The sequence below is a fragment of the Carassius auratus genome, chromosome 23, assembly GCF_003368295.1.
Source record: "Carassius auratus strain Wakin chromosome 23, ASM336829v1, whole genome shotgun sequence".
In the NCBI taxonomy this organism is placed as follows: Eukaryota; Metazoa; Chordata; class Actinopteri; order Cypriniformes; family Cyprinidae; genus Carassius; species Carassius auratus.
Genome location: NC_039265.1, coordinates 10,022,731 through 10,048,378, shown reverse-complemented (window position 1 = coordinate 10,048,378; position 25,648 = coordinate 10,022,731). Strand labels below are relative to the sequence as shown.

Sequence of the window (25,648 nt, the reverse complement as noted above, 5' to 3'; positions counted from 1 at the left end):
AATATTGTGAAATATTATTACAATTTAAAATAACAGTTTTCTTTTTGAATATATTTTAAAAAGTAATTTATTCCTGTGAAGTAAAGCTGGATTTTCAGCATCATAACTCCATAATTCAGTGTCAGAAATTATTCTGATATGCTGATTGGCTACTCAAGAAACATTTATTATTAACATTTTTTTGTGGATTTGTTTATTTTTTTCAGGATTCAGAAAGTTCAAAAGAACAGCATTCATTAAAATAGAAATCTTTTGTAACATTATAAATAAATAAAATGCATGTAAGAATATTAAATCATTTTATAAATAAACGTTATGAATGTTTTCACTTTTGATCAATTGAATGCATCCTTTCTGAATAAATATATTAATTTATTTAATAAAACATTTGAATGGTAGCTTATGTGAGAGATGGTATTTGTAGTAAAAAGTATTGGAAGTATTGAGTTTTTGTTTGTGTGCAGAGCTGTGCATAAAACAACATCACCATAAACAGAGACTGCTACTTGCTGAAAACCTACACTGTTTTGAAAAATCTCATTCCATATTATTAGTTTCCCCTAATGCTGCTACCAAAGCAGACTGGATAAAACAACCGGAGGAGAAATGAAAGCTGCTGAAAAAAGAAAGAGAGAAATAAAACCAGCAGATGTGTGTCCTGTATGCCAGTAAGAAGCTTTATTAGCCCTGGCTCTCCTCGCCACCACACACAGGTCATTTGCTGGCGGTTGCGGGTCCTACCTTAGTTAAGCATGAGAGGCGAAATCCCTTGGCCCTGTCCTTGCCTGCGTTCTGGTTGAGGTAATTGCCCACGGCCAGAAGGTACTCCAGCACACTGACAAATGAGTCACAAGCCCACAGCTGCTGGCACATGCGGATCTTCTGGATAATCAGCTGCAAGACAAACACAGAGGCCAGAACATGTCATCTCCAACTAATCGAACCGCAAACTTTTCCTGCCTCTCACTTAACAGCCGTCAGCACTTGAGCGCAGCCGGATTTCTCAGCGGTCCTGTTGACACAGACCAAGCTTGTCAAGTGTGTATCAGAGCCGACACAGGAAGTGCTTTTATTTATTATTTGAAGCTGGAAGGAAAATTCTTGAAAGGGGTTCTTGATGAAGTAAGTACAGGGTACAATCAACGACTACCATCCGTCAACAAGGCATTTATAACAAGAATGCATGACAAGTACACGTGCTAAATCAAAACTCTGGAATGTTATTGTGTATGACTGATATTACAGAAAACAATGCCAGTGAACTACAGTGGATGATCTATTGGCACAACTTCAAGGCAACTGTGTAAAAAAATAACAGTTAGTTAATGCAGTAAATTAATGCCAATTAATGATGTTGTGGAGTCGTTTTGGAGATTAGCCTACAATACCAGTGTTCTCACAAATAATAGTGACTCAAAGCCGATAAGTATGTTTTCATATTTAAAGGATTTGCCCCTGATGATTCAAACGCAAGTTTTGAGCAGTGTACAGTAGCGCTTGTTTGTCGTTCCTCTGATCAAAAATGCAGAAATGGTTCAATGTTTACGCGGCGCGATGCAACGCAATGCATAAAAAGACAGTATAAGTCATTATAATCAGTAATTAAGTCTCCACTGGATGCTGCAAATGCCTCATTTGTAATGGGTTTTATTGGTTTTGTCTCATGGCACTGGGACACAGCATCACTGTATGTTGAGGGGCGTAACATTTCCTTCACATGATTGAGGGAAATTCAGCCAATCACAATGCACTGGATTGCTGGCCAATCAGAGCACACCTCGCTTTTCAGAACCATGAGCTTTGTAAAAATCTACACGTTTCAGAAAGGCGAGGAATAGAGGAACAACAATAATGTACAGTATGTGGAAAAGAATGTGTTTTTTGAAGCTTAAACTGCATAAACACATTTCATTACACCAAATACAATTTTTTTTTATATTTTAGCAACATCATATGACCCCTTTAATTATTTAATAAATAAATGATAAATAAATGAATGAACAAACAAATCTGTAAAAATGATTTGTCATTTAAAAATAAATAAATAAAGTGGGCTCAGGCGTCTCTCAGCTCAGAAGAAACATTTTAGAGAAGAAAGCATGAATGAATGAATTAATTAATAAATAAATCTTCACAGAACAGCATTTAAAATAACTTAAAGAATGAATTAATGAATAAATTAATCTGTGAAAAATTATTTTCCATTTAAATATTCAGTACAATCAAAATGTGAAAGTGGTTTCATACAGTAAATAATAATAACGATAAATAACATCATCAACAACAACAACAAATAATAATAATAATAATAATAATAACAACATTTAATTATATTATTATTATTATTATTATTATTATTATTATTATTATTATTATTATTTCAAACAAAAAAAGTGTTTGCAGATCAGATAACAAGCAAACAAACAAATAAATGCTTCATAGGTCACAATGTAAAATAAATAAATCAATACAAAATAAATGCTCCAAGCACTTCAAAGGTAACAATATAAAATCATTTAAAATAAAGAAATGTTTAAATAAAAAAATAAAAAAAAAATAATAATAATAAAAAAATAAAATGTTTCTAAAAAAATAAAAAAGGTAACATTGATTTCATGCTACAATGGTTTCACAGGATATCACATCGGTGTTTAGACAGTGCATTAATACCAAATGCATAATATTTGGCAGCTGTCTAGAAATAAAACAACAGATTTAGTCTGATAAATTGCGTTTGTGTACACTAAACTCAGTGGTACAGACTGAATGTGTTATATTCCCAGAACCACACTGGATTACTTCCAATTAACTTCACCAAATAGATACACCATATTCATTTAGACTGTCTGATTAATATTCCTATTAATACCACAAGAAACAAGTTTACTCTACTCTTGGGAAAAGCCCTTGTGATTTAGCCAAGATAAACAGGCTAGGCTGAAAGGTATTGTGAGCTGCTAGCATTAATTGCTGAAGCTGTTTACATTATTAGTTATTTTCCAACCTGTATAAAAATCTGTGCTGTGTAGTACAGAGCAACCGGGAAAACAGCAACCAAAGGAAAAGCTTGATTTGACATCTATGAGACAAACCGTCAGACCATATGCCCGTCTGTTTCCATCATAACCTTGACTCTCGCACAGAGCCTCTACATTACCTTCGAGCCCTCTGCTTGATTTCTACCTGGTGATTCACACCCTTAAACACTAATTTGACCAAAGCTAGCTATGCTAATCAAGTCCCAGTGGGCAGAAACTTCAGCTAAGCTTCTTTCCAACACTCCAAATGAGTGATCTTCTTGCATTTTTTACTAAAACTCCTTAGTGCATCGCATGCTCTCTGTTTACTAAAAGCTCACAATGCCACAAGGAGTTAGCATTCCTCAGACAGCTCTGAGACAAAGCACAACACACCTAGAGAGCTCTTCAGAATTCGCCACTCTAAGCCAGACCAATTTTCCACCCTAGCACCCAGCCTGTCAGATGGTGGGTAAATCCGCCTTAATGTTACAGGTTTAAAAAGTCAACCATGTCAGACAATCCCATGGATTTAATGGAGGCGGTGGAAACAGAAGCCTGGCTACCTGTTTGGGAACTCTTAAAAATGGAAGACCTTTTGCGGGGTCCAAACTGAATTACACCATAACATTTTCAGAAACAAATAGCATTGATCTTAAAGGGTAGTTCAGACAGAAAGGATCATTACTCCTCAGGTCATTCCGAAACTGTCTGCGTTTCTTTCATCTGTGGAACACAAAAGGAGGCATTTCGAAGAACTACAGGCTCCAAACTAGGGCTGGGAAAATAAATCGATGCATCACGCATCGAGAAATGATTCTGCATTGATTCTGAGATTTTCCCAATGCATCGTGATTCTTTCTTGAATCGATTCTGAGCTTAGTTTTGAACAGCAGATGGCACTGCATGCTTTAGGAACACCCGTACTCTGCTCGTTTCCAAATCCTTACAGACATTTGAACCTAAAATAATCATTCATAAAATTCGAAAAGGTTGAAGCAAATTACAAAGGTGTTCACAGTGGGCTGTGCTTAAATTAATCTTGCATCATAAAAACATTTTAAGATGAAGTGAAATTACATGACTCAGCCGAAGGCACAAGAACTCTTTAGCACTCTTCTTCATGAGCATTTGAGTGTGCGGCTAAAAACTAGATTAGAGCGCCATCTATGCCGGCAGCCATATCACCCTGGAGCCCAGGACCGGTTTCCCACTGAAGCTAAGCAGGGCTGAGCCTGGTCAGTACCTGGATGGGAGATCTCCTGAGAAAACTAGGTTGCTGCTGGAAGAGGTGCTAGTGAGGCCAGCAGGGGGTGCTCACCCTGTGGTCTGTGTGGGTCCTAGCGCCCCAGTGTAGTGATGGGGATGCTATACTGTCAACAAGCACTGTCCTTCGGATGAGACATTAAACCGAGGTCCTGACTCTCTGTGGTCATTAAAAATCCCAGGATGTCTTTCGAAAAGAGTAGAGGTGTGACCTCGGCATCCTGGCTCAATTCACCCATTAGCCTCTGACCATCATGGCCTCCTAACAATCTCCATATCTGCTGATTGGCTTCATCACTCCGTCTCCTCTCCATCAGTGAGCTGGTGTGTGGTGGGCGTTCTGGCACACTATGGCTGCCGTCGCATCATCCAGGTGGATGCTGCACACTGTTGGTGGATGAGGAGATACCCCCTGACTATGTAAGTACTTTGAGTGTCTAGAAAAGCGCTATATAAATGTAAGGAATTATTATTATTATCTACTGTTCAAATCTAAGTTCAGAATCAATTCCAGAGGAATCGCCATGCATTCTAAAAATCTAAGAATCGATCCACGAATCGATTCTGCATCCATTCATCGTCCCAGCCCTAGTACAAACACAACAAACTTGGACCCCATTGACTTTTATTATATGGGCATCTTTCAATTCTCATTTTCTTTTTCCACAGAAGAAAGGAAGCCATGCAGGTTTGGAATGACATGAGGATGAGTACAGAGCTGTGTTTCCATCCACCTATTTTGTTCACCTATGTTACTCAAAGAAATGTTAGAAAAAAATTGCTAATATTTGCTGACGTCATATCATTACAGACTGCATGATGGTGCCACAGCATATGTCTGATCAGGGTGATAACTGCCATAGACATTGATGGGGGCTAATCCTCCAATAATTAGAAATCTCAAAAAAAAATATATATACTCAAATATTGCCTATTCGAGAGAGAAAGAGAAATGGAAGATGCGTGTATTCGTATGGAAGTAAAATAATGACATATATTTGAAACAAAAAAGCATGCTGAATAGCACTAACTGAAAAATAATGCATTGCATTAACAGTACTTGCATTTTAATGCCTTGAATTTCCAGGGCTTGCATTGTTAGGTCCTGAAATTTTATTTAGTTGTTCATTTAAGCTGAACAATTCAAAATATTTCACACACCTTTTCATAATTAAAAAATCAATAATTCATATTCATGTTCCAGAATTCACTTCCAAAATATTAAATCGGTTAAAAAATATGATGTATAATATTCTACAGGCAAATTTCGGTCCATTTTATTTCACTTTCCAAATTCGCTTCCACAAATTCAGTGGTTAAAATCCGGCAGATTATTCGCCCTTTCACATCCGGGAGCTGCAGGAATAGCAGTAGAGCACAGAGGCATGATCTCCATCTCCTGTCAGTCGCTCACCAGCAGGTGGTGCAAGCAGCTTCTGATGAAGACCAAAGCAACAGCTGGATTAAGTAATACAGTTACAAAAACTGATCTGCAGAAATTAAGCAAGCGCTAAGCAGAAGTTTTGATTATCAGAGCATGTGGAAAAGCCGATTGTGCGTAAGTTTATTTCAACATCTTTGCTGTTACCAATTAAGCAGCATTCATAGGAGATTATAATGGTGTTTTACCCAACGCTGAAGTACAGAACTAGCGTTACATCTAAGGAAGACATGCTTTCGGTTGTTTAGTTTCCGTAACTTTGTGTCATGGCTTGTGTGTCGCTGTGCTGTAATACTGGGGATCCCTCACGTCACAATCCAGGATTCCCCAATGACGAGTAACGCTTCTCAATCAATTAATACTGTGATATAAGACCTCAGAACTCAGAATACATTTTATTGATTAACATTCATCCCATTCTTTTTCATACACCATGCTTTAGACTATTTTATAGCAATCAATAAATTACAGAACGTTAAGCAAACACTGAGGAATCAAATATAAAAAATAATAGTAAAAGAGAGCCTTCATAGCATAATGTGCAGTAAACAATGAAGACAACAAGCTTTTCAAATTGAAAACTAAAAGAAAAGTAAAACTAAACTTGCTGTTGGTGATGGTGCTTGCATGTTTTTTCCCATAAGAATACCAAAATCTTCACCTTCTCTGGTTAAGCTTGATAACCATCTATCATTTCCTCAATATAAGTGCCATTTTTGCTGCGCGCACCTTGTGCTCGTGCTGACGCGGTGCGTATTAACCAGGCTCTACACTCTAAGCACTGCACAGTTCAAACAAGTAGAGCGTTTTCCTTATGTTTTCAGTTTCTTTTAGAATTAACTAACTAACAATGATCATCAAGTAATTTGTTACAGTATTAATTTATTTTATATAATTTATTTTATATAACAATGTACAGTTGTTTTTTTATGTTAGCTCAGTTCAATTAAACAATTTTAACAGATAAAACTTTTGAGTTTTAGTATTGTATTTAGTAAATGTTGAAAATCAACAAAATGTAAGACAACAGTAAGTATATTTCATTGTCAAGTGGAACTTTATGGTAAAATGTTACAAACATTTTACATTACGAAATTAAAACAGGTTGCAAATGTCATTTGATGCTGTCTTTCAAACTTACTAAACAGCATTACATGTGGCCCAATCAGCACATTTACTCAAAGGGCTCATGTATATTTTGAAAAAGAGATCAGACACGGTGATGTCATCAGATCTAATGGTTTTAAATAAATAAAAAATAAAAACAGATATATCTAATTTTACGTTTGATTTCATTTTACTAAATAAATACAAAAATCCTCATTTGAATACTTCTGAACACACTGCAAAATATGAGGTTCTGCCTCAGTGTATTGTCTTGTTTTCCAGCACAAAGATTCTTAAATCAAAATACACAGAGAAACAAAACTGACAAAAAGTCTTATTTTCTGTGAAATTTGTCAAAATGAAGCGAGTTTATGATTAAACATTATATATGACATTTGAGGTCAGAAAAATAAATATAATTTAAACAGAAAAATAAATGTCATACCCCACTGTCATAATATTTGTTCTTGTTTTCAGTACTTAATTTGACTCATTTTCTCAGAAAACAAGACTTCAAAATGCCATTATACAGAAAACAAGAATAAATTAATTTTACACCAAGTAAATCTTGATTTAAGGATGTGTATGTGTTTAAACTGGAAAATAAAAGATGAATACTAAAGAAGATATGCATTTTTATTTTTCTGCAGTGCATGCGAGCAACATTCTGTGCTGCTCTAATTGAAGACCTTTTTGAGGTAGAAGGGTGTGTGTAGCCTGTTTAAGACCTGCCGAAACCCTGTTTCTCATGACTGACACAGAAGTGTGAGTGATTCAAATGACTGCTGCTTCCATCAAGCACAGCAAGGTGGACAGAACAGCAAAATCGGCTATAATAGCTCTCAATTCCCCGAGGCGAACAACGTAAGCCCTCTCTGACACCCGAATGCTGAGTCAAGCCGATTTCGATGCCGTATAACACCCATAACCTCTGGAAAAATCCCAGACGCATCCGTGATCCTGACCTCCACACTTGCTGGCTTAAACTTGCAGCCGGTATATAATCATCTGTTCACACAGAAAAGCTTGTGAAGATGAATGTCACATCTTTGAATCCCAATTCAGAGCACAGAGAGAACTGAACATATGACAGAAAGGTATTCAGTGGTGCAGAATAGAAGAGCACGGTGAGTACAGATCAACTCATATAGAAAACTTTTGAGATGCACTCAATGTACAAGAGGGATTTCAGTGTTTTTTTTTACTCACAGGTAGAAAAGCCTTCAGAGTGCTCTTTGGGTTACATCTCTTCCTGTCTGCCACTACCTCTCTCTAACTAATAAATAACTTGAAGGAAATTTGCCATTAGAAACTCCTTCAGCCCACTCTAAGTGCTGATTCGTTGCGAACAGAACCCCTGTGTATTAATGCATGCTTCTTTTTTTCACCTCAGGTCCATTTCATTTATTTTTTCTGAGCACCTGCTGTCTGCCAAGATTATCTTTTGCATTAGTAAATGAGCTTTTTATTCTTTCTCTTTGTTTTTTTTTTTCGTCTCCGTTCAGCTGTGCCTCGGGAGCCACCTTTGCGAAGCTTCAATACTGATTTCCTTCAGGCGTACTGTGAGACTTGAGTTCACATGAGATTGTTTTTCCATAAACAAACTTTCATTTTCTTCTTCTGTCAATCATAATCATCAGTGCGGTGCAGCGCTAACTGCTAAATAAAATGCCAGCGTGCACACAAACCTGCAAATTATCACACACATATGCACAAAAGCTGCTTATTGTAACTGGAAAATAATAATGGATGCATCCAAAAGAGCCTCCCTTTCTGAAATAAATGCATTCTATATTGACGACTTATTCTGAATGTGCCCGATCGGTAAGCAATTCAGCAGAATTCAGAGAAAAAGAGAGGTGAAAAGCAAGAGAAACAGAAGCAGGCCGACACAAACATGACTGACAGGTGCATATGAGGTGTTTGTAATGAGAATCTGACCGGTGTGAGGTCCTCCATACAGATGGGCAGCTCTCGCAATGTGAGCAGCAGGTCCAGACGGGCGCTGAGGTTAGGGATGTTGCACATCTGAGGAAGAGGTGATATATCATCAGACGGCTTGGATAATGTCAAGATATGACGCTATAAACATTATATATAACTGAGGTTAGTACATATGGGTAAATCTCACAATGATATGATTATTTGTATGCATTATTGATATAAAAAATATGCAACATTTAATTGAAGTGAATTTTTTTCATTCCCATTTTTTTTTTAAATAGTTATTCTTGTTATTGCAATAGAGTATTCAATTTAAAAATAGTGTAATAAAATTATTTGTGTGCATGTATAAATAAAACTGGTGCAAAAATACTACTGTGCAGGTATGGATATAAGTACTTTATCATTTAAAGGGATAGTTCACCCAAAAATGAAAATGATGTCATTAATGACTCACCCTCATGTCGTTCCAAACCCGTAAGACCTCCATTTATCTTCGGAACACAGTTTAAGATATTTTAGATTTAGTCCGAGAGCTCTCAGTCCCTCCATTGAAGCTGTGTGTACGGTATACTGTCCATGTCCAGAAAGGTAAGAAAAACATCATCAAAGTAGTCCATGTGACATCAGAGGGTCAGTTAGAATTTACATTTTCGAATTGAAAATATATTTTGGTCCAAAAATAGCAAAAACTACGACTTTATTCAGCATTGTCTTCTCTTCAGTGTCTGTTGTGAGAGAGAGTTCAAAACAAAGCAGTTTGTGATATCCGGTTTGCGAACGAATCACTCAATGTAACCGGATCTTTTTGAACCAGTTGACCAAATCGAACTGAATCGTTTTAAACGGTTCGCGTTTCTAATACGCATTAATCCACAAATGACTTGAGCTGTTAACTTGTTTAATGTGGCTGACACTCCCTCTGAGTTCAAACAAACCAATATCCAGGAGTTATTCATTTACTCAAACAGTACACTGACTGAACTGCTGTGAAGAGAGAACTGAAGATGAACAACGAGCCGAGCCAGATAACGAAAAATAGACTGACTCGCTCACGAGTCAAGAACCCTTTCTGTCAGACGCGTCTGATTCGAGAACCGAGGAGCTGATGATACTGCGCTTGAGTAATTCAGTGTGAAGCAGACTGACACACAGGGCATCTGAAGCGAACTGATTCTTTTGATGATTGATTCTGAACTGATTCTGTGCTAATGTTATGAGTGCGGGTAAACCGAAGGCTTGAATCAAGGGCAATCATCGCCAATGACGTCATTACGTTGAGCGCAAAAAAAAAAACGGTAAACCGTTTTCTTCAACCGTTTTAATGAATCGAACTGTCCGGAAGAACCGGTTCGCGGAAAAGAACAGAACTTTCCATCACTACTGGTGATCTGAAAACCGATGCAACCGGATCTTGACTAGTGAACGAGTTAATCGTTCGTTCGTTATCGGCTCACTCGGCTCGGTGTTCATCTACAGTTCTCTCTTCACAGCAGTTCAGTCAGTTTACTGTTTGAGTAAATGAATTACTCCGGGATATTGGTTTGTTTGAACTCAGAGGGAGTGTCAGCCACATTGAAAAAGTTAACAGCTTAAGTCTTTTGTGGATTAATGCTTATTGGAGACGTGAACCGTTTCAAACGATTCAGTTCGATTTGGTAAACTGGTTCAAAAAGATCCGGTTACATCGAGTGATTCGTTCGCGAACCGGATATCACTACACTGCAGAGTTTTGAACTCTCTCACAACAGACACGGAAGAGAAGACAATGATGAATAAAGTTGTAGGTTTTGCTATTTTTGGACCAAAATGTATTTTGGATGCTTCAAAAAATTCTAACTGACCCTCTGATGTCACATGGACTACTTTGATGATGTTTTTCTTACCTTTCTGGACATGGACAGTATACCATACACACAGCTTCAATGGAGGGACTGAGAGCTCTCGGACTAAATCTAAAATATCTTAAACTGTGTTCCGAAGATAAACGAAGGTCTTACGGATTTGGAACGACATGAGGGTGAGTCATTAATGACATCATTTACATTTTTCGTTGAACTAACCCTTTAATATTTTTCACATTATGCTAATGTAAAATAGTTGTTTTGTTTTGTTTTTGAGCCTTACGCTAGACGATAGTAGTTAAACTTTCATGAAAATAATGACACTGCAAAAAAAAATTGTCTTTACAATTTCTAACTTTTACCTTTTGATTTTAGTATGATGAAATATTACACATTTTGTGTAAATCAGTGATACACATATTTAACTGGTTCCAGCAGATGTTTACTGAAATACAATCATAATGTATGCCCTCAGGTTAGATACACACATATATATTTCAAGTTAAAGACATTTATATTTTACGTGTTTTATGTATTATGTATCTCTAATTTTTTTGTGTCCACCACTTCCGGAAAGGTGTTCCAGTAAAACAAAACATTGTGGAAGGCTCATTATCCAAGAATAATGTTTGCTGAAAACCATGAAAAACTAAAATCTCTTGTATAAATCCGATCCTTAAACCTTTCGAATGGACTGGCGCTGTGATTAATGCATCACAAAAGGCATGTCCAGGGCCTGTTATAATTACTAAAGATTCCTCTCAAACACTAGACAGCTACTGCTGAATTCTCTTACAAAATCCCTTTATCAAGTCATGTGGTTCATTTGCAGTGTGAAGATGGAGGTTAAGAATTCAAACCAACAGCTGTCAAATGAAATCCCCTCATGGATTTTTTTACACAGTGGGGATCAGTGCACTTGAAAATATGGATGTGCACATAAGCCGACCAAGGCGACTTACTAGATGTCCCAAAATCTGTAGGTAATGAGTAATGCAGACTAATATACATCAGAGATTCATATGAGAATCTGCATATGATAGCTGTGGTCGCCAAATCACAAAATCTTGAGGGATGCTTTTAGAAAATGCACAGTGATACTTATTAATGTTGACAACAATATCTGGAGGAATCTCAAAAAGCCTGTTAAGAACTTGTCAGAGACATATTTCACCTCAAAATGAAAATAAATGATTATTCAAATTCCAATTATTAATTTAGAATTATAATATTTTCACGACATTTCAAGCAGTTTTCTCCAAACTGTTAGTATCATCAAACAATGATACTATTAGTACAGTATTTATGCATCATATATTTAAAAAGTGTATTCAATTTCTAACTTTTACCTTTTGATTTTAGTATGATGAAATATTACACATTTTGTGTAAATCAGTGATACACATATTTAACTGGTTCCAGCAGATGTTTACTGAAATACAATCATAATGTATGCCCTCAGGTTAGATACACACATATATATTTCAAGTTAAAGACATTTATATTTTACGTGTTTTATGTATTATGTATCTCTAATTTTTTGTGTCCACCACTTCCGGAAAGGTGTTCCAGTAAAACAAAACATTGTGGAAGGCTCATTATCCAAGAATAATGTTTGCTGAAAACCATGAAAAACTAAAATCTCTTGTATAAATCCGATCCTTAAACCTTTCGAATGGACTGGCGCTGTGATTAATGCATCCCAAAAGGCATGTCCAGGGCCTGTTATAATTACTAAAGATTCCTCTCAAACACTAGACAGCTACTGCTGAATTCTCTTACAAAATCCCTTTATCAAGTCATGTGGTTTAAAAAATCATATATCATACATCATATATTTAAAAAGTGTATACATCATAGAAATATAACTTGTTGATTTATACATTGTTGTTGTTTGAACAAATGTTTATTTTATTTTAATATAATACATAACTAATTGAATATTTCATTATGTATTATTTGCATAGATTTAATATAATAATATTTAATATAATTTAAATAAATTAACGAATAAATATATATATTATTTTCATGACAATCAAATATTAAATAATTTATTTATATATATATATATATATATATATATATATATATATATATATATATATATATATATATATGTGTGTGTGTGTGTGTGTGTGTGTGTGTGTGTGTGTGTGTGTTTTATATTAAATATATTTTAACAAAATATTAATGATTTAAAGCTTGTTTTTATGAAAATAATGTGATAATGCAAAAAATCTAAATATTTGCATACACATTTAGGCTTTTAATTGTACATGTTTTTTTGCAATTAAATTTAGAAATAAGATAACATTTAATCTAATAATCAAAAATTGCATGAAAAATATCATTCACATCACGTGATCGACCATGTTATTTCAGAGATTATGTGTGATGTCAGTGTGAGCCGTGGCTTTACCTCCATCATGTACTGGTCCACCACATGCAGCTCACTCGGGTCTCCTTTGTGTGATTTATACATCTCAGTGTCATCTGGGGTGGGCATGTATCTGATGAAGAACACCACAAATGTAAACATGGCAAAGCACTGAAATGCCTGCCCTAATTTCATTTTACATCGGTCCAAACTCTCTGCTTCATTAATACTTCATATATGCCCATTTTAAGCATGCACAATTCTTAAAGGATGTCTCACAACCCTTGTTTCTTTTTAGCCTAGCAAGCCTATTTTCTCCTCTGAGATTGCCTCGTTTTCTCTTTGCATCTCTCCTTCTTGTCCTCTGAAAAGGGTGCATGCTACTCTGATTTCCACTGGCCCGAGGAACAGGACTTGATTAAAAGCCAAGTTGCAGCCAGCTTGTACAAAGTGCTCAGGTAGTTGATGCTCTGGCTGTTCCTGACTTGCATCCTGTTTGAACCCGGCTCACCTCCAAAATGGACCTGTGTTCAGGTCGTTTTAGCATGTTTCAAATCCATACCACACTGACTATTTCATGAGCTCAAGGATGCTGGATGGAGAAACCACAGCCACCTACCATTAATATTGCAGCTTCTGCTGGGACTATCCCAGTTGAGATTGCATTCAGAAGCCACACTCAGATATTGGTTGCATTTGGCTAAATAAATATAAATCTCTCAGTAGGTACATTAGATTATGCCTCCCGCATGCAGATCGGACTCCAGCAGTCATCTAAGGATGCTTCTTGCAGACAAATGTGGAAGAGAAAGCATTTTTCCAGCTTCCCTCTGGGCAACTCAATAGTTTCCTTTTCCTCAAATTCATCCAATAAAAGTTTCAGAAGCAGGCTGTTCTGTTAAGAGAGCCTGGCATATGCTCTTTTATATTAGCATTAAAGAAATGCTGTGGTGTGTTCCTCAACATGAACTGCTCGTGACTTCCCGCGGTCTCCGTGGTCTTCATTAGATCTGCCACTTGAGTATCTTACAAAACAGACTGCACTCTGTTCTTTCGCATTGAACTGTGGTCTCCACTGCTGTATTTTCATTTATATTTTATAAAAGGGTCTCTGACAAATAACATGGACACCAGTCTTTTTTTCAAGCATCAACTTTTGAGGTTAAAGGAATAGTTCACCCAAAAATTAAAATTTGATGTTTATCTGCTTACCCCCAGGGCATCCAAGAGGTGACTGTTTCTTCAGCAGAACACAAACAGAGATTTTAAAAACAAACCATTGCAGTCTGTTAGTCATATAATGCAAATGGATGGTAATTATGCCTAAAATATACAGTAAAACAACAAAAAAAAAGAAAATATACACAAACAAAACCAAATTAATCCCTGAGGCTCATGACAATACACTGAAGTATATAGACACAAAACAATCAGTCTTATAAGTGCATTACCGCCACCCAGGGCCAGCTCTGGGTTATTTGGTGCCCAAGGCAAATTTTTAATTCTGTAATTTTGCGCCTCATCCAGCAGAATGGCGCCGTAGGCGGCCTGTCTGGGGCGCCATCTGCTGCCCTGCCGCCACCCGTCTCTCAAATTGACCAGTGACACTCTATCTACAATCTCAATTAGGAGTGTCAATGATCCACTTGAGAGATAGGTGGCGGTAATGCACTTATAAGTGTGCAATCCACTGTAAAGCAAGAAGAAGAAGACGCCTCATCCAGGCTGTGTTCTGAGTAGGGGCTCATACAGTTCCGACATTGCAGTTCATCAGAGGTAAAAAACTTTTATAAATACTGTTCAGTTTCTTGCACAGACTGATCGTTTTGTGTCTTTACACATCAATGTATCGTCACAAGCCGCAGGGTTCAATTTGGTTATGTTTGTGTATGTTTTTTATTATTTCTTATTTTAGCTGTGATTCCCATCCACTTGCATTATATGACTGATAGACTACAATGGTTTGAGTTAAAAATCTCAGTTTGTGTTCTACTGAAGAAACAAAGTCACCTACATCTCGGATGCCCTGGGGGTAAGCAGATAAACATATCTGTGTGTTTTTCTTTCTTTCTTTTTTTTTACTGTTTAGTTTAGACTTATTACTGTTTGAACCTTAACAGTCTTAAAAAATAATTACTTAAAGCTGCAGTTTGTATGTTTTGCCTCTTTGTCACCATCTTTGTTTGAAACCTGCAATTGCAGTTATTTGTGGAATTATTATCTTTATTTGGTTGTGCACCGACACAACTCCTTAGTGCCGATGAATCTGTTTTGATGTGCAAGATAGACATTTTCACCGGATATTGTCAGGTTTTGTATCCAGTAGTAAATCTCCATCACCTGCTTTCAGATGGAGCAGCATTTACTACACAGAGCCGTATAGTTCACTGACAAGCTACATGAATAAATGCAAATGATACTTTCAATATTACGAAATTTTGCTGCAATGATAAAGTTGTTTGCGAAGCTTTTCAGTGAACTATGAACATTATCAGGATCATGTGACACTGAAGACTAGAGTAATGATGCTGAAAATTCAGCTTCACCATCATATGTATAAATTGCATTTCTAAAACATATTAACATGCAAAACAGTTATTTTAAATTGTTGTAATATTTCACAATATCATGGTTTTTACAGTATTTAACTGAATTGTATACCATTTATAATTATGTGATCACTTTTAAAACAATTCTGTGACCAAGATGGAAATACATTTTTATTAAAAATTTTTTTGTAAGGAATCTTTTTTTAAGACTGTTAAGTTTTAAACAGTGGAAAGCCTAAACTAAATGTTAATAAATAATAATACAAAAAATAAGTTTGATTAAATATAGTGGCACTTAAATGGACAGTTACCATAATTTTTGGGTAATTTTCCCCCAAAGAATATTTTCTTTTTCCTGAAAATGCTAACTATCATTCGCATGGACTTTGTTGACTTTGCTCAGGGTATAACAACTAAAGGTTAGATCAGCTCAAATGAGTCCTATGACCAACCAGTTCCACAGCCTATGCTAAAGGAAAGAAAACTATTTGGCAAAAAGACTGAATCCTGGATTTTGTGATTAAATACAGTAGCATAATGAGAGATTTACAAGCAGATTTTGAGCAGGAAAATCAAATATTTCAGCACAGTTAAAGATGTACCAGACCAGCATAAACTACCTTGGATCAGCATGAAATTCATACATATTCCACACACATTTTTAAACTTGACTTAAGCTGAGAAGCTGTCTTAGAAATGTGGCGCTCATGCCAAGAAATACTGAAAAAAAGCAGCAAAACATGATGTCTGCACGTGTTTATAAAGAAACAATGAATCAATCAACAGCCCTACTACACATACACCACCGCTTGTGAAGAGATGAACTACTGTGTCAGCTGTGGAGTTTGGCAGGCTGCTTTGTCTCCATGTAACTCTTACCTCCTGAGAGAGGCAATATGCTCGTCAGAGAGACCCCCTTCCTCTTCATTTATAATCAATAATTTGTCCTTGAGCTCTTTTGGATGCACAGGGAAACTTCTGAGAAAAATATCTGTGGGGACAACACATAATAAAGTTACACACACACACATAAACGTTCAGTCTTGAGCAACACTTGAAACAATCTCTGCTGACAGCAATTCTTCCCACCTGCGATGAAAAACTCCAAGCGCATTTTGAAGACAAAAGGGTGGTGTGCTTAATTACCTCTCTCTACATAAACCAATGAGGGCCAGATGCATGCTGATTTGCATTGTACAAAACCTGAATTGATGGATATTTAATTTTACCTAATAAAGCTGGCTATGCTGAAGTTGCAAATATAAAAAAGGAATGAGTAATGGGTGCCGTGGTGACTGGTATAACGCTCATTACGGCAACATATTCATACTTTGATTGAGCGGCACCAGGTTCAAGGGTACAATTACAATGTTAAGTCTATTTTTCCTGTTTGCAGAACCTGGAATAAATGGAATTTACTCTAATAAGGAAAGAAGGGTCTTGCACCCCTTGATATTATTTTATCTCAGCAATAAACCCAGCAAGAAAATCCACATCTCAAGATTACAACCATTACCACTTTGTAAAACCTATGCGTTTCAGAAAGGTGGAGCATAGAGGAGCAACAATAATGTACATTATGTGTAAAATAATGTTTTGTTTGTTTTGTTTGTTTTTAGTTTCGTTTTTTAACCTTAAACCACATGAACACATTGCATTACACCAAATACACAAAATAATGTTCTTTTTAGCAATGTCATGTGACCCCTTAAAGTCTCATGGACATCAGCAGAGACTGGGATTCCTCCTTTGTGATGCTTTGCCAGGCCTTTACTGCAGCTGACTCCAAATATTGTTTGTTTGTGGGTCTTTCTGCCTTAAGTTATGTCTTCAGCTATTGAAATGCATGCTCAGTCAGGTTGAGATCAGGAGACTGACTTGGCCACTGCAGAATATTCCACTTTTTTACCTTTAAAAACTCCTGGGCTGTTTTTGCTGTATGTTTTGGGTCATTGTCCACTTGAACTATGAAGCGCCATCCAAACAACTTTGCTGATTTGGCTGAATCTTTTTCAGAAGTGGTCTGGCTTTTTTTAGATGTTTTTAGTTTGGCAAATCTGGCCTGGTTTGCACCTTGTGGTGAAGCCTCTGTATTTGCTCTGGTGAAGTCTTCTCTTGATTGTACACTTTAACACTGACACGTCTACCTCCTGGAGAGTGTTCTTCTCTTGACTGGATAAGTTGTGAAAGGGTTTTCTTTACCACGGAGAAGATCCTCGGATTATCCACCACTGTTGTCCCATGCAGACGTCCAGTGACGTACTGCTGAGATCACTTTTTTTTTCAGAGAGTACCAAACTGTTGATTTGGCCACTTCTAATGTTCCTGCTATCTATTTGATGGATTTGTTTTGTTTTTGAAGATTAAAAATGATCTGTTTCACTTGTATGGAGATATCCATTGACCACATGATGTGGTTCAGAGAAACCACTTCCAAATGCAAATGGCACCCTTAGAATCAACTCCAGACCTTTTACAATTTTTACTAGAAGACTAGAACTCACAGACTAGAACTCACAACCCTTTGATTGGGAGTCCAACCCTCTAACCATTAGGCCACGACTTCCCCTTAAAGCTCAGAGAGTGAACTATATATAACTTATATAACTTGATCATGTTTTAGTCAACAGCTAAAATAATAAAAATTGTGCCTGTGTCCAAATATATGGACCTAACTGTATATTATTTAATTTTAAATTTAGTAGTTTTGTAGAATGAATATATATTTTCTGGCATTCCAAAGTTTGGAATAAATAAGATTTATAAAATAATAATGATAGAATTTTCATTTTTTGAGTGAACTGTCCCTTAAAGACTGCTGATTACATGAAGAAAATGACATTCTTAAAATACACTAACATAGAAAACAGTTATTTAAAATTGCAATAATAATTCACAATGTTACTGTTTTTATTCAGCAGAGTCCTCAAAAGTGTCTGCTGGCAGCAGATTGGTCTTTAAGTTTATCATATTAAGACATACACTTTTTAAATTATATAAAGACTCCAAATAAGTAGTTGAACAAAACAGACCTGTTAAAAAAAATGGTAAACTGTCTCACACCATCAACCACTGTACCTAACTAGGCAGCTGTCTTTTAAAGCAGTATCCTAACCAGAGTAACCAATCAAACAAGTAACCACACACAAATATTGGATAAAATAATCAGATGGTTATTGTGATTTACTATATTTATTTATAAGTTTATTTGTATAGGGACAGTACAAAAGAGAGTATAGCAAAAGCAAATTTGCATCTCAGGTCCCTAGAATGCATTATGCCTATTGCAAGTGTTGGAGAGTAATTAGTTAGTTAATTACAAAATAAATGTAACTGTAATCTGTTTCAGTTATTGAGAATAAATATGTAATTAAATTATAGTTACTAATGAAAATGTTACAAAGGTTGTTACATCATAATATTTTCTGTAAAATCTAGAATATGTGGAATAATATAAATTTTGGATGTGCTTGATGCCATTTGAAGGCCTTTTAGTAAAGCAATGCAATTAAATTCTCTCAAATATAAAGTTTCCAACATCTGAAATGCTTCTTGAACACCAAATCAGCATATAAAAATGATTTCCGAAGGATCAAGAATGTGAATTCATCATTTATTTTATTTATGGCAATGCTTTTTCATTATTTGAATGACGGCCTAAAGTGGAAGCTGTCCAATATTCGTCCTGTCTGCCATTCATATTAATTACTTAAATCACTTTTGTAACTAGCGTAAGAAGAAAATAAATAAATAAATAAATGATAATGCTAATAATTATGCCTATAAACTAGGGCTGGGCAAAAAAATCGAATGCGAAATTGACTCCAGAAGCGGCGTTTGCTACACAACTGACAGGGTACATAAAAATCACATTCAAAATTGCTGGTGATTCATTGTCGATTTTGAATGCAATTTTGTGTAGCTTGTCAGTGAGCTACGGCTCTGTGTAGTAAGTGTAAAAAAAAAAAAAAATAATAATATATATATATATATATATATATATATATATATATATATATATATATATATATATATATATATGGAGAAAGATAGATAAAATACATACATAGCTTAGATAACTTATACAGTGAAGATTAATTAATTTACACAATGTATTTCTTATTTATTGTAGGTTTTTTGTCCTATTGCTTGTAATTATTTTCTTGTTCCTCTTTCTTTAATGACTGTTTATTTATCCCCAGTGAGCTTGAGTTTTTTTTATATATTTTTTTTATATCGACATTGGTGACAAGGATTATTGAAATTCTATGGTATCAAAGATTTTAATATCATAATATATATATTATTATATAATTATATATTTAATATAATAATATTCTTTTTAAAAGAAAAAAATAACTATATTGTGATGAATATAATTATCATGATATAAAATTAATCGTATCATGATGCAAGATTTTGGTCATTATCGCCCACAAGTATTTTTATATATTTAAAATGTTTGAGGACTCTGGCTATTTTATATCTATCGTCCAAACCTGTCATTGGGGAAACACACAGATCGTTAAATTATTTGTATTAATTTTATTTTATTTTGATGCAGTCTCCAAACCACTTATATATTTTATTTTATATATTACATTTAAAATCAGTGCTGTTTTTAAACTATTTATACGAGATTTCCTAAAAGTAATGTATCGCACGGTAAACATCAATAAGAACAAGAAATGTATCTTGAACATTAAATCAGCATATTTAATGATGGTGAAAATTCAGCTATGCATCAACATATATATACAAATTACAGAAAACAGTTATTTTAAATTGTAATAACATTTCAAACTTTTACTATTCTTTCTGTATTTTTGATCAAATAAATGCAGCCTTGGCATAAGAAAAAAAATAAAAAATACAAACCCCAAACTTTTGAACAGTCATGTGTGCATAATGTTTTAAATTACTGCTTGTGTTTGCCACTGACCATGTTTTGGATCTAAGATAATAATAATCACATACTCTATATTCAAATAAACCTCACTGACTGATGATTTGTAATCGTTTTGTTTATTTATCCACAAGAGGGGGTGGAAAAGTTTAGCCGAAACTACTACTTACGGATGGGAAGCTGATTCATGATGATAAGACACGGACACGAGTGCAATGCACAATCTCATAATTCCTTCATCTGTATTTTCAACACATTGCCATCCACGCGCACAGCAACTTTAAGCTATGTCTGCTACAGTGTCTGTGCCTCTGTGGAATAAAGCTACATGGTAATGAACCCAGCTAAGGCATTGCATTTCTAACCACCGGTTTGTTGTGTAATGCTTCAGCGAAACCCGTAAAGATACATAAACAATGTATCCTGTTACAATACTGATGTGGTATATGACGGGACAATCGGGATGGGGTAAATCACGCAGGCATTTCCTTCACATCATGCAAGAGCCCCTACGAGCTGAATCACCCCGCTAGTCTCTTTTCTTTTCCATGCAGTCGGGGGAGTTTTCTGGCTGAGTTATTACTGATCAACATGCAATATTCATCTGAGGAGGCATTATCATTTTGCCGAGCTCTATAGTCCTTTGCCCCTTCGTGTTAGACTGGCTGAGAGATAAATTGCCTGGGGGCTGCTCTGGGCCCTGATTGCCTGCCGCCGCAGCTTGTCAGAGACAGGGAAAGAGGAAGAGGACACTTGGAAGGGAAGAGATAGCTGACACACAGGCTAGTAAGGGTGCCATGCATTTTTCATACCGCCTCCCTAATTGAGGCACCTGCGAGAGAAACTCAGCCGTTTGCTTGCTGCCGGTGTTATTGTTGTCGTTCAGCTTTACAGGGATTCGGCTGCTTTTCAAATCCAATCTCTTTTCTTCCCCAAGCAGACAAGGCCTTGATTTACCTCTCTGTGAAGTGCTCAGGTGAAAACAGAATGAAAAAGTGGTGGAAATGTCTACCTTTGCATGTGCAAGGTAACGGTAACCCCTTTCAACTCACAATTTAGTTTAAGTGCACTTTGGGAACATAAAATGTTGGCTGTCTATTAGAATCCAACAATCAAGCGCAAAAACGTGGCGTCAAAAATCTGTATAATACTTCTAGGGATGGTTTAAATATTAACAGCCAAGATCACAAAGACCTACTTCTATTTGCAAATCAGTTTCATCTTGTAAAAAGCATTACAATGCTTCTAAATCTATTCTAAGTCCACCAGCAAAGCAACATAACGTAAGAAATAAACAAGGTGCTCAGAAATAACACGCTTAAGAGAACATCAACATACTTCTTATGTATGACAAAGCTTGGCTTCTGGGAAACAAGCATCAAAGAGTTGTTTTCAACAGAACACTCGAAACGCAGTGTGATGAATCAACATATTCCATGCTTTAGTATCACTTAGAGGACACGGAAATATTGCAGTAACTTTTTTTTTATGCTGCAATTTCCAAGCAGTCGATTTGTCAGTTTAATGCAACACTGCCACCTAGATGTAGCTTGTGTGACACGTTCAGATGTCAGCATTGAGCTTTTATCAGGTTTTCTGTCAACTGTTGCTGAGCATTTTTTCTATAGGTGCTTAATTTCATTTTCAAAGGATGTTAAATACCCCATCAAGTATGGTCAAAAAGTCTGTTCCATTTTTCCAACTCAATACATTTTCCATTTCACATACTAGCAGTGTAAGTAAAACTCAGAATTTCAATCATCTGTTCCAGTGTTATTTTAGTATTATAGCATTTATTCATATTTTGAATTAGTTTTATTATTATATTTTCAGTTTAATTTCTTCATCATAACATTTATTTGCTTTAATTTAAACAAAATGCTAAATCTAAGGTTTGTTTCTAGGTTTAAATGTATTAAAATTGAATTGTTACAAACCTTTATTAGTTTTTTTCTTCTGCTGAACACAAAAGAAGATATTTTAAGAATGTTGGTAACCAAACAGCTGACAGTAGCCATTGAGTTCCATAGCAGGGACAAAAATACAGTAGTCAATGGCTACCATGAACTTTTAAGATACCAACACTCTTCAAAATATCTTCTTCTGTGTTCAACAGAAGAAACACACTCTCACGGGTTTGGAGCAATTGGAGGGTGGGTACATTTCATTTTTCATCTCTTTAAATTAGCTCTTGAGTCAGATTTTCAATGTTCAATCTCAGACTTTTAGGCTTATGACATCAATAAATGTAACTCAAATTACAATATTTGCCCATTTTATCATCTGCCTGGTAAAAATCTTGCACACCTTTCCTGATAAGTCACAAAAATTGAGCTAAGTATAAAACAAGAATAACAGTGAGGTTTGCCTTAGTAAACACCTCTAATAAATACATAAGCATAAGAGTAATCGGTACGGCTGTCTGCTAAAAAGCTTGCTTTTTAATTCCTAGTGTGTTTTCAAACTTGAAAATCTATTGAGGACCACACTATGCACAAATTGTTTTGTCAGATCTGTTGTTATTCAAAGTCAACCCATGAGAGGGTTTTCTCTGTTGCTGCTCTAATCCTTCCACAGAGATCAATAACCCACTCACCATGACTGATTCCACAACTTCTACAACAAATACACCATTTATAACGAGCAACGGCCTGACAATCCTCCTCAAGAACAACATAAGGCCTTGATCCTCTTAATTTACAGCAATAGTTTGCCTGAAAATGAAAATCTGCCATTTACTCGACCTCAAGCCTTCCCAAACACTTTTTTAAAATATCCTGGTTGTGATTTTCTATATTTCAACAGTGAAAGGGTAGTTTTAAAGATTTTGGCTAATGGCCTGAAAGATCAAAACCTCATATTGCTGGATAAAAGATTCAAGAGAACACACAAAAAAAGTATAAATACTTACTGAAGTTGTGAGCGATCTTTGAGTTTAACATGATTTCCATAGTACTGATGGACTCTGATCTTGCAATGCGTGCCGTGTCTTTCACTCCAAACAGCTCATACAAACGCGAGGTGTCAATGTCAATCTTCCTGGGGTTCCTGCAAGACCACATCGACTTCTCTATCTGCAAATACATATTTACATCAAGACATTGCCATGAATGAAAGTGATCTTCAGCAGGCGTAAAAATGATCACATATTAGAAAACAGATTTTTCACTGATGAGACAACCAAGCTGCGTTTGCAATGTGCAGTGTTGAATTACTCTTTTTGGTGAATTCATAAGCAAACAACATCATCACACAGACTTAACAAAAATGAGCCTCATGTAGGGGCTTTTTTTCACCCAAAATAAAAATTGTAATTTGAATTTTAAATCCAATTTTTGTGTCAAACAGGGTTATTGTAGTTGACTAAAACTTAGCTAAGTAAATATATATATAATTTTTTAAGTTAGTTTTATTGAAATAATATTTCAGAATATTACTGTTTTAGCAGCCTTAAGGGCATAAGAGACTTCTTCAAATACATGCTCATACTTCATAATTTTAAATAATTAACAAGCAATTAATTTAACAATTCTGATATTGTGCAAATGCTTAATGGTATTTTATTAATGGTATTTTGATTGACCCAGGGTTATTAGAGCTAACTACATCTAAAGCTAACACTATTCAGAAACTTTTTCATTACTTTAAATAAAATAAACGCTGACCGAAATAAAATAAACATTACATTAAAAAAATTATAACTACACCTGGAGCCCTTAGAAAAAGTAAAAACAGAAAACATAAGCTGATACCTTATCCTGAGCCACCAGGTCCCAGTGAAAAGCTTTTGTCCTCTCTGAAAGCGGCTTGGATTTGATGGGCAGCGGAGGGGGCAAAGGGGCAGGAGGGACAGGACCTGGCACTGCTGATGGCACAGGCAACGGCGGGGGCAAAACAAACGGAGCCGGTGATGAGCACGTGGCTTCTGGTGAGGTCACGGGCACTGCTGAGGGCGTCCGGTCTGGCTTGTGCACAGCTCTGTTCTGTGCTGTAAGGGTTGGCTGCGGTTCTGCTTCTGATGCTTCCAGGGAAGCCGTTTCTGGGTCTGGTGCTGCTGAAAAAGCTGCAGGAACAATCGGGGATGTTCTGGGCAAGCGTGGTCTCAATGAAGGTGGCACCGGTGGAGGTGCAAGCGGCTCGTGGTTGTCCGGAGTCTTACTTTCTGACTCTGTAACATCCTTGAGATCTTTTTCCGGGGCTTCATAGAAGTGTTCAAGATGTGACTTTCTTTTCCAGTCCACACATAGCTGTTTGATCGCTTTGACCCAGGCATCTCGCTCATTTTTTATAGCCTCTGGGGTTATGTGGTCACTTTTTGGTATTCGCAACCTGACAAAGACAAAGAGTGTTGTTGAGTAACATTAAGTCTCACAATCTTTTACTCTTGACTATTACTTACACAAAGTCATTCTTGTCGTTGTGCAGCGTGAAGGTGTCTGTGTTGCAGGGGATGTCCACCCTGACATTACCGTCGGACAGATGGATGACAAGAGCTGCCCCATCACCCCCAGTACACCTCATATCATCCACACTGGTGTAAATGTCTGAGAGACTCCAGACAAAATCGCTGGAGGAAACAGACACACCTGCGTGACTGCTGGAAGACTGCTGAATGACTGGGAACAAGGTCAGCTGACCAGGCTGAAGATTAGCCTCATATCTAAGAGTGAAGAACAAGAGTGAATGGACCTTATAAAGCACAGTAAAAACAGTAATATTATGAAATGTTCTATTATTTCAAATTTTCATGTGTGTGTCAAAAAATAAGCTGGCTAAGGTTCATTTTAAGGCTTTACATGAATCAGACATATTGGATTGAACAAAACATTGATTTAAAAAATTTTCTTTAGTTCTTTTAGCTTATTCAGATTAATATAATACATTTTACAATTCCAGGGAATCTGCATTTTTTTCTAAAGTGAATCAGAATAAGTGAATAATCAATAATGTAAACAATGATTTGTCAAGATTACGCAATTTTTTGGTAAATTTGTAATAACTGTACAACACTGGGTCAAATAGGGAGTTTGTTTTAAATCTGATGTTATCCTCCTTATTTTTCCTGTAAGAGCTATTTGTAAATTGGCTGTGTCTGGGATAATCAACTTCTAGCTATGTTTAGTTGTACAAAACAGCTTGTTTTGCAGCTTGATATTGCAAACTAGTGTTTCCTAAAGAATAATTTTAATATAGT

General features: G+C 36.0%; 1 protein-coding gene across 2 annotated transcripts in view; it reads right to left on the bottom strand.

The window, feature by feature from the left end:
* Positions 1–618: 618 nt before the first annotated feature.
* Positions 619–25,648, bottom strand: part of LOC113041257 (formin-like protein 13) — a 30,359-nt gene continuing 5,329 nt past the window's right edge. For both annotated transcript variants that reach the window (XM_026199689.1, XM_026199688.1), the window contains exons 7-13: positions 24,854–25,114; positions 24,207–24,783; positions 23,366–23,528; positions 16,428–16,539; positions 13,042–13,132; positions 8,773–8,859; positions 619–894 (exon numbers count right to left, since the gene is read on the bottom strand). In XM_026199689.1, the coding sequence (XP_026055474.1) occupies positions 715–894; positions 8,773–8,859; positions 13,042–13,132; positions 16,428–16,539; positions 23,366–23,528; positions 24,207–24,783; positions 24,854–25,114 (1,471 nt within the window). In that variant the 3' untranslated portion in view covers positions 619–714. The remainder of the gene's footprint in view (positions 895–8,772; positions 8,860–13,041; positions 13,133–16,427; positions 16,540–23,365; positions 23,529–24,206; positions 24,784–24,853; positions 25,115–25,648) is intronic.